Here is a 10,385-nt window from a genome sequence, read left to right as displayed (position 1 = left end):
GATAAATTCCTAACTGAAAAAAAGGACAAAACTGCCCAGAAAAAATTGCGCTCGGACTTATAAAATTACGATTCTAATATTTAATTCCCCATGTGACGTGCATAAAGATTCCATTTAAAAATGAAGCCAAAATATGAGGAACAACTTTTAAAAAAATTTTGCAAACATTCAGGAACTAAATTATGAGTTAGGGGTATTACTGGAAGTTATAGATCATTGTTTGAGACGAAAAACGGCGTTTCATTATGACAACATCAATCTAACAGGCAACAAATAAATTTTCCAAAATTATTCAATGCATAAAATAAGCTACAATATTGAGGGAAAAGACAAAAATTGCAGAAAGAATGGATTTAAAATAGAGATTTAAACTACCAACATATATATCCTGATTTACAAACTGTTTCAAGTCAATTTTCATTTCCAATTTAGATAGTTATGATACATTCTAAGAAACATAGCAAAATAAACATAGTTTTAAAACCATCTATGAAACTTTTCAGCGAAGTCACCAGGATTTCAAGCGCGTTTCTTCACAAATCTAAGGATAAAACTGACGCATTGATTGGCATTATATCCAAAGCACAATTAAACTCCAGCTGTTGCAATCTGCGAAATAAAGCAGTATTCGCTGATTTCTTCATCAAAATAGTTTTTCAGAATACGAGAACCTGAATTCGTCTGTTACTGCATAGATCTTTAACTTTGTCCAGCAGAAAAGGAAATTCATCCGACACAAAATCGGTCTGCCCTTTAAACAATTTCGCGAGATCACTTTCGTAAGAGTAACTCGTTTGTGGCCGATAACTACTCGCGTCAAAATCGAGTACTTCTAAATGCGTTAAAGAAGCAATCAAGGCAGTCGCAACATTTATAAACTCAGTAAACTCCGAAGGTCCCCAAAATTTTACTTTCAAAACGGATATTTGCAAACTTTCAGCTCCTATTATCTTTTCTGCAAACTCATTGTGGTCAACGGGTAAACAAAAACTATCCAAACTTAAACATTTAATATGTGCACAATTTAGAAAATTTTCAAATAACTGAAATGTTGTTTTCACCACGTAAAAGCTGCTCGGAAGACTCGAAAAATCAGCAGATATGCTAGTTTTGATATCGTGAAAATCGAGGAACTCAAGGAATGGGAAACAGTTACTAATAACGGCAGGTATATGCTCAATATTAAACTCCTTCGGTTTTCTTATAGTAAGATATGTAATATTCGGAAGTACGGGCAAATTTAAAATTTCTGAAAAATTTTCCATGTCTAAATGGTTAACGCTAAGTGCTTTTAGTTTGTGAAGAGCCTTTAGTTTACCCATCGATTAGAAATTTAACATTAACGCTTAATTCGAACAAATTTTGAAAATAAATAATCTTTTGCATCATAATATTATCTTGAATAAAAGATTGCGGTGTCTTCGTTTCAGAGAACGTCAGTCGCGTTACTAATTTTGGATCACAAATTTCGACAATCGAGCTCTCGAATTGAATTTCAATTTCCGAATTATGTTGAAACGCCACTCTTTTAAACCAGACAATAAGTGTTTCAATAACAGCCGTGCTTTGTTCAGTCGCCTCAAAAAACACAAAACTAACAGATCGTGAAAATAAAACTTCATATAGCTCCAGCATTCAGACAAGATCATCATTTTCCGAAGTGAGAACATGGCTTTCAAACTGAACAACACGGAAGCGCCATAAAGTTTTTCTCTTCATGAAGTCAAGAAAACTTGACAAATCCTGGTCCTTAGATGACGAAAACCAATCTGTTGTTATATTACATGCCAAATAGAGAACGGAATCATTGATAGTTTCGTAAAATTGCACGCAAGTAGCTCGTAAGTTAATCAAATCTGTAAGAGATTTTCTAAAATCGTCACTGTATTCAGATTTTAAACGATGGCCTATCAGCAGTTGGCATATGAATTGTAAAATATGTGCGCGCAAGTCCAAGATAGATAGAGAATGTTGCTGCTTGTCAGGTGGAACTTCAACCGAGCTCATCATGATTGCCTGAAAAAGCAGCGAAAAAATCGTGCTCGCCAGGAATCTGTTATACGGAAGTTATACATATGCATTATCTAAATTAATAACTCAACCATAAACCATTTACCGCATCTAGGTCAATATAGATTAATTTCAGCTAGCTCAATTCAAATTCCAATTATTCAAACAAATAATCACGAATAAATAGAAAAATCTCAATTTAAAGCTCAGAAGCAAAAAAACGACATTTTAGTTGTCTGAAAAGCTTGATCTTTGCAAAAAAAATTGACTGATGGTTCTCATAAAGTATTAAACGGTCGCCAAATTCACCGGAGAAGCTATTTAACTGTTTTTCAGCTGTCAATTGAAGTAATACATTCTGTTTGTAGGGGACAAACCCTGATTCGGTAGACCCATTTATAGGGGATTTAAGATTCCCGCGACAGGTATAACTGGAATTTCCAATTTTATTATCTCCAGGACAATTATCATATCGTGGCAATTGACAAGAACGAAGCTCTGCTTGCATTAGTTTTGTATCTTTTCCATTGGAAGCAGTGGTTCTTGTTTCTTTTCTATTTCACAAGTAGCACCTGTAAATTTCAGGAGAGTTACGAGGGCCGAAGGCAGCTGCAGTCTTTTTCTTTGTAGCAGCTCTGTTTGACGCTGTTTCTAAAAACAAGAATTATGACTATTATATTTCAGACAAACATCCCCAACAACCGTCAAGTGTCAATTAGAAACTGTCACCGTTCAAACAAGAGTTTTCGTACAGCGTGATTATAACATTTCTCGTAATTTCACATGCGGCTTCTGTACTGCAAACCAGCTGTAGCTAAATCAAACGCAGAATCTTTAGTTGATAGTCTTACGAAAGAAAATACAAAGCGTTCACAAATTGCCATAGAAAAACAAAACGAGCAATTGACTCAAAAAGTAAGAAAACACATCTGCTCATATATGGAAATATCTCCATCAAAGAAAATGACGGGACAATGGTGAGCCAAATCAGGTAGAAAAATAAACAAGAAACAAAAACCTGCCTCTTCTCAAAATCAGAAGTGAACGAGAGCGGCTAGATTTCCCGGCGAGATTTCGAAACATTTAAAATCCACTACAGACTTCAATGACAGTTCTATTTCTACTGATCTCGGGAAATCTGAAAAATGTTCCATGTCTAAATGGTTAACATCGCTAAGTGCTTTGAGTTTGTGAAGAGCCTTTAGTTTACCCATCGATTAGAAATTTATAACATTAACGCTTAATGTTATAAAGTTTGAAAATAAATAATCTTTTGCATCATAATATTATCTTGAATAATAGATTGCGGTGTGTTCGTTTCAGAGAACGTCAGTCGCGTTACTAAATTTGGATCACAAATTTCGACAATCGAGTTCTCGCATTGAATTTCAATTTCCCAATTATGTTGAAACGCCACTCTTTTAAACCAGCCGATAAGTTTATCAATAACAGCCGGGCTTTGTTCAGTCGCCTCAAAATATACAAAACTAACAGATCGGGAAAATAAAACTTCATACAGCTCGAGCATTCAGACAACATTTTCCGAAGTGAGAACATGGCTTTCAAACTGAACAACGCGGAAGCGCCATAAAGTTTTTCTCTTCAGGAAGTCAAGAAAATTTGTGAAATCCTAGTCGTTAGATGACGAAAACCAATCAGTTGTTATATTACATGCCAAATAGAGAACGGAATTATTAATAGTTTCGTAAAATTGCGCGCAAATAGCTCGTAAGTTAATCAAATCTGCAAGAGATTCTCTAAAATCGTCACTGTATTCAGATTTTAAACGATGGTCTATCAGCAGTTGGCATATGAATTGTAAAATATGTGCGGGCAAGTCGAAGATAGATAGAGAATGTTGCTGCTTCTCAGGTGGAACTTCAACTGTGCTCATCATGATTGCCTGAAAAAGCAGCGAAGAAGTCGCGCTCGTCAGGAATCTATCATACTGAAATCAGAAATGATACATATGCATTACCTAAATCATAAACTAAACCATAAATCATTTACCGCATCTAAATCAATAAAGATTAATTTCAGCGAGCTGAATTTGAATTCCAATTATTCAAAAAATTATCACGGATAAATAGAAAAATCTCCTTTTAAAGCTCAGATGCAAAAAAAACGACATTGTAATTTTCTGAAGAGCTTGATCTTTGCAAAAAAAATGACTGACGGTTCTTATAAAGTATTAAATAGTCGCCAAATGCACCCGAGAATCTATTTAACCGTTTTTCAGCTGTGAATTGAAGTAATACGTCCTGTTTGTAGGGGCCAAATCCTAATTCGGTAGCCCCACTTATAGGGGATTTAGGATTCCCGAGACAGGTATAACTGGAATTTCCAATTTTATTATCTCCAGGACAATTATCATATCGTGGCAATTGACAAGAACGAAGCTCTACTTGCATTAGTTTTGTATCTTTTCCACTGGAAGCAGTGGTTCTTGTTTCTTTTCTATTTCACAAGTAGCACCTGTAAATTTCAGGAGAGTTACGAGGGCCGAAGGCAGCTGCAGTCTTTTTCTTTGTAGCAGCTCTGTTTGACGCTGTTTCTAAAAACAAGAATTATGACTATTATATTTCAGACAAATATCCCCAACAACCGTCAAGTGTCAATTAGAAACTGTCACCGTTCAAACAAGAGTTTTCGTACAGCGTGATTATAACATTTCTCGTAATTTCACATGCGGCTTCTGTACTGCGAACCAGCTGTAGCTAAACCAAACGCAGAATCTTTAGTTGATAGTCTTACGAAAGAAAAGACAAAGCGTTCACAAATTGCCATAGAAAAACAAAACGAGCAATTGACTCAAAAAGTAAGAAAACACATCTGCTCATATATCGAAATATCTCCATCAAAGAAAATGACGGGACAATGGTGAGCCAAATCAAGTAGAAAAATAAACAAGAAACAAAAACCTGCCTCTTCTCAAAATCAGAAGTGAACGAGAGCGGCTAGATTTCCCGGCGAGATTTCGAAACATTTAAAATCCACTACAGACTTCAATGACAGTTCTATTTCTACTGATCTCGGGAAATCTGAGAGCGAGGTTAATATTAACGACAATAAGAGCGTCGACATTTAGAGAAAAAGATCAATCGAAGAACTTCAACCCCAGAAAAAGAAAGATAATGGAAATTGAGTGCCCAGATTGGTTTATTGATAAGCAAACTTACGTCTAAACTCTGGCTGTCAAAACTTAGAGTGAGCTGAGTTTATATTCCCGTCTGAATGTTAGTCAGATGAACAATTTGCCAGAAAACAGTAGCCTAGGTGCAAAGTTTAGGGGCAAAGTTGCTATAACTTTGATTTGTCCAGAAAGGAAAAACTTGGGTTCATAAACTTTCATAAGTTCCTTTTCCGCCAAAATTAACTCGAAAATAATTACATAGAAACAGAAAATAAACATCAAAAAATCATATGCACTTTAGAAAATGACATATAGAAAAATCTGTTTCTGATGAGAAATATAAGGAAAAACGAGATAATCCGCGTTTTAATGTTGACGTAAGAGAAACTTTGACAACGATAAAAAAATAAATAGGAAAATATCCTTGAGATAAAATTAGGAAAAATCAACACAAATTGATAAAAGAAACCAAGATATATTAGCCTCCAACAAAGACAACTAATTAGAAAAAAAACTTCTGTCTGACGTTTACAAACACTAAAACTACCGTGTTTTTCTCAATTCCTCTCCTCTCATTTCATGCTTTAGATTCAATGAACAAACCAAACAAATTATTATCACACAGAAGTAACCATCTAGAAAATTTTCAAATATGCTTTAATTCAACTAAGAATTCTTTGCGTTTACTGCTGCACTGTTGTTTTCAGGACAAGTTTTAGAAAAAGCTTTAGCTCCTATGAACGATGGTCAACTTCCATGACAGAAAAAAAATTTCATAAAAACAAAAAGATGCTTAATTTTTGAGCACGAGTTCCATCCCGCATATTCCAAATCTATAATCCAGTATCGATTGCAACCGATCAAAATTTTGTTTCGGAGAAAGGTTATCTAATTCTAACTAGAAGGAATAATTGCTTTCCCTCCCTTATGGTCAACCAAAGGCAACAAAGGCGCCAAATCTCCAAAACTTACACTTACTTATGGCAAATAACTAAAACGTATCTTCGGTTCAAAAGGAGGAATTAATAAAATTTGATAGAATGCGTTTAAAAAATTTGATTACGCCTGGAGAAAAGGTTGCCCCCGTTCAAAAATCTCCCCATTTCTTCGAAATACTGGAACAATATACGCAAAATCTTTAGACGCATAATTTCCAATGCGAATGAACGCAAGAAAAGATGACAAAATTGATTCAAAATGGAACTTAAGATAACATATATTAAATATCATTTTCAATTAAATAAAAGTATTGCTATTAAAAATATAAAATTTTGATAAGCAATTCGCATAGCGTTTTATCATATATCTAACGTTAAAATGGACGCATTTATTGGCATAAGAAAACACATCTGCTCATATATGGAAATATCTCCATCAAAGAAAATGACGGGACAATGGTGAGCCAAATCAGGTAGAAAAATAAACAAGAAACAAAAACCTGCCTCTTCTCAAAATCAGAAGTGAACGAGAGCGGCTAGATTTCCCGGCGAGATTTCGAAACATTTAAAATCCACTACAGACTTCAATGACAGTTCTATTTCTACTGATCTCGGGAAATCTGAGAGCGAGGTTAACATTAACGACAATAAGAGCGTCGACAGTTAGAGAAAAACATCAATCGAAGAACTTCAACCCAAGAAAAAGAAAGATAATGGAAATTGAGCGCCCAGATTGGTTTATTGATAAGCAAACTTACGTCTAAACTCTGGCTGTCAATACTTAGAGTGAGCTGAGTTTATATTCCAGTCTGAATGTTAGTCAGATGAACAATTTGCCAGAAAATAGTAGCCTAGGTGCAAAGTTTAGGGGCAAAGTTGCTATAACTTTGATTTGTCCAGAAAGGAAAAACTTGGGTTCATAAACTTTCATAACTTCCTTTTCCGCCAAAATTAACTCGAAATTAATTACATAGAAACAGAAAATAAACATCAAAAAATCATATGCACTTTAGAAAATGACATATAGAAAAATCTGTTTCTGATGAGAAATATAAGGAAAAACGAGATAATCCGCGTTTTAATGCTGACGTAAGAGGAAACTTTGACAACGATAAAAAAAATAAATAGGAAAATATCCTTGAGAAAAAATTAGGAAAAATCAACACAAAATGATAAAAGAAACCAAGATATATTAGCCTCCAACATAGACAACTAATTAGAAAAAAAACTTCTGTCTGACGTTTACAAACGCTAAAACTACCGTGTTTTTCTCAATTCTTCTCCTCTCATTTCATGCTTTAGATTCAATGAACAAACCAAACAAATTATTATCACACAGACGTAACCATCTAGAAAATTTTCAAATATGCTTTAATTCAACTCAGAATTCTTTGCGTTTACTGCTGCACTGTTGTTTTCAGGACAAGTTTTAGAAAAAGCTTTAGCTCCTATGAACGATGGTCAACTTCCATGACAGAAAAAAAATTTCATAAAAACAAAAAGCTGCTTAATTTTTGAGCACGAGTTCCATCCCGCATATTCCAAATCTATAATCCAGTATCGATTGCAACCGATCAAAATTTTGTTTCGGAGAAAGGTTATCTAATTCTAACTAGAAGGAATAATTGCTTTCCCTCCCTTATGGTCAACCAAAGGCAACAAAGGCGCCAAATCTCCAAAACTTACACTTACTTATGGCAAATAACTAAAACGTATCTTCGGTTCAAAAGGAGGAATTAATAAAATTTGATAGAATGCGTTTAAAAAATTTGATTACGCCTGGAGAAAAGGTTGCCCCCGTTCAAAAATCTCCCCATTTCTTCGAAATACTGGAACAATATACGCAAAATCTTTAGACGCATAATTTCCAATGCGAATGAACGCAAGAAAAGATGACAAAATTGATTCAAAATGGAACTTAAGATAACATATATTAAATATCATTTTCAATTAAATAAAATTATTGCTATTAAAAATATAAAATTTTGATAAGCAATTCGCATAGCGTTTTATCATATATCTAACGTTAAAATGGACGCATTTATTGGCATAAGCTGACTACAGAAAAATTCCAGCTGTCTAAGTCGGCCGAACAATCCAGAGCTTGCAGACCTTTTGATAAAAATCGTATTTCCGAAACCAAGAATTTGAACTCTTCTAGAAGCACACAACATTTTAATCTCAACTAACTGGTCGAGAAATTCAGCCGACCCGAAATCTTTCTGTCCACTGAACATCTTCGCAAAATCATTATCAAAAGTATCGTTTGATGGAAGACATCCGGCGTCAATGCTAAGCATCTCTAAACACATCTAAGATTTGATAAGATTGGTAACCAGATAGATAACTTCTGAAGAACACGTTGATCGCAGAAAATGTATTTTTAAAACGGATATTTGAGAGGTTTTAGCGTCTGTTAAAACTTGCGCAAAACCACGAATATGGTCAAAGTAAATAACAGAAATGTCCAAACTTAAACATCTAATATGTCGGCAGTTCAGAAACTAACTAACTAGACCACAGGTTGTTCGCACCATATGACAAGTGCTTAGAAGACATGGTGAAAAATCAGTAGCTAAGCTTGTATAGATATCGCCGAAATCGAGCGATTCAATGCGAGGAAAACAATGACTAATAAGGGCAGGGAAATGCTCACGATTTGGTTCGCAGCAATACTCGTTGAAACATACAGCAGTGACATTCGGTAGTACGGGCAAATTTTCAATCTGGGCGAAACTTTCCAAATGCAAATAGTTAGCAGTTAGCGATTTGAGATAACGCAGCGCTTTTAGTTTACCCAGTAATGCAAACGTTAAGATAGGGACACATTTTGGATAAGTTTGGATAAAATGTAATCTTTTGCATCAATTTATCAACCACGCTCGATATTTGTGGGAAAATGCTCGAAATGAACCGTTTCACTAAATTTGGATAAATTTCGACAATTGAGTTTTGGAAGAATTTCTACGTCTGATTTATTTTTAAGTGCCACGCGTTTAAACCAGCCAGTTAGGTCATTAATAACACCCAGGTTGCCTTCGGTTGCCTTAAAATACAAATAACGAACAGAACTTGAAAACAAAATGTTATTTTTCATCAACATTTGAATGACATCAAATTCACCTGAAAGAATTTCGCTACTAAATTGAACAAAACGAAAACGCCACAAAGTTCTTCTCTGCATAAAATCCAGAAAATTAGTCAATTTAAACGGCAATAACCAATCTTTTGTTATATAATACATCAACAAAAGAACCGAATTATTAACAACTTCAGATATAAAACTGAAAGTGGCACGCAATTTCATGACAGCTAACAGGGAATCTCTAAAATCTTCACAGTCTTGTGCTTTTAAACGGTGATCTGTCAAATAATGGCGCACCTGTTGAAAAATGTTTGCTGGCAGGTCAAATATAGATACATAATTTTGCTGCTTCTCAGGTAGGACTTCAGCCTCCCTCATCGTGATGACCTGAAAAAGAAAGGAAAATGTCGTGCACGTCAAATATCTGTTATACTGAAATGATGACATATGCATCAACTATATCATTACTAATCTCAGCTGAAAACCACCTATCGCATCTAAATCAAGTTAAATCAATTGCAGCAAACTCAATCAATTCCAAATATTCACACAACTATTCACGGATAAAAAGAGGGTTCTAATTTAAAGCTCACATGAAAAAAAAACAACCTTGTAATTGTCTAAAGAGGCTGATCTTAGAAAAATAGTAGAATAATTGTTGTGATAAACTTAATTTTAAAGCTTGACCTGAGTTCATTATGATACAATGAAAACCAAGTGAACCACAGTAATCGACAACCTTCCATTATACCTACATATAAGGAAAAACGAAACTAAACAATATCTAATAATAGCTAACTTAGCAACTAAGCACCGTAACGAAGCAAGTATGAAACGATTCAAAGTTCTAAACATGCAATCATATTTCAGGTTAAGTTAATACCTGACTGTACTGTGGCTTTGTAGTCGTTACTTTGATATTTCAAAATTCTTGCAGTCACGTTTCTCGCTCAGTTAATTAACCACTAAATGACATAGCTTTTGTCCTATAAAAGATTCTTTTCAAAGACTTTTTGAAGAGGGCCTCAGCGGTTAGAATTTACGTCGCAGCAGTGCCAACAGCTTTTATAAGAATTCTAGTTAAAGAGATTTCAATCTGAGACTTATTTTTTCTGACCGCTGATCTTCAGCTTGACGATTTTTGGTTGTGTTCTTCAGCTAATACTTTTCAAGATCCGGGTGCGTATCCTTATTAAAAATTCCGATGTTTGGAGTTCAT

The 10,385-nt window shown here is 34.6% G+C and overlaps 1 protein-coding gene and 1 long non-coding RNA gene across 2 annotated transcripts; both read right to left on the bottom strand.

The window, feature by feature from the left end:
- Positions 1-336: 336 nt before the first annotated feature.
- LOC142357129 (uncharacterized) lies at positions 337-2,012 on the bottom strand. The gene is made up of 2 exons (XR_012761556.1): positions 1,319-2,012; positions 337-955 (listed from the first exon to the last, which is right to left on the bottom strand). It is a non-coding gene; the product is annotated as an uncharacterized LOC142357129 (long non-coding RNA).
- Positions 2,013-4,392: 2,380 nt separating this feature from the next.
- Positions 4,393-9,766, bottom strand: LOC142357128 (uncharacterized). The gene is made up of 3 exons (XM_075408815.1): positions 9,464-9,766; positions 8,272-8,383; positions 4,393-4,564 (listed from the first exon to the last, which is right to left on the bottom strand). The coding sequence occupies exons 1-3, from the start codon at positions 9,617-9,619 to the stop codon at positions 4,473-4,475; spliced, it is 360 nt and encodes a 119-aa protein (XP_075264930.1). The 5' UTR covers positions 9,620-9,766; the 3' UTR covers positions 4,393-4,472.
- Positions 9,767-10,385: the final 619 nt, after the last annotated feature.

Source organism: Convolutriloba macropyga, unplaced genomic scaffold (genome assembly GCF_964194025.1).
Source record: "Convolutriloba macropyga unplaced genomic scaffold, txConMacr16.3 SCAFFOLD_2710, whole genome shotgun sequence".
In the NCBI taxonomy this organism is placed as follows: Eukaryota; Metazoa; Xenacoelomorpha; order Acoela; family Convolutidae; genus Convolutriloba; species Convolutriloba macropyga.
Note: the sequence above shows the minus strand (reverse complement) of the source record. Positions and strands in the feature narration are given on the sequence as shown.

Coding starts and splice junctions, on each gene's coding strand:
- LOC142357128 (XM_075408815.1), bottom strand. CDS start 9,619: ATGCATATGTCATCATTTCAGTATAACAGATATTTGACGTGCACGACA. Junction 8,384..9,463: donor CAGCAAACATTTTTCAACAG/GTGCGCCATTAT, acceptor AGATGTGTTTAG/AGATGCTTAGCATTGACGCC. Junction 4,565..8,271: donor TCGGCTGAATTTCTCGACCA/GTTAGTTGAGAT, acceptor TCTTGTTTTTAG/AAACAGCGTCAAACAGAGCT.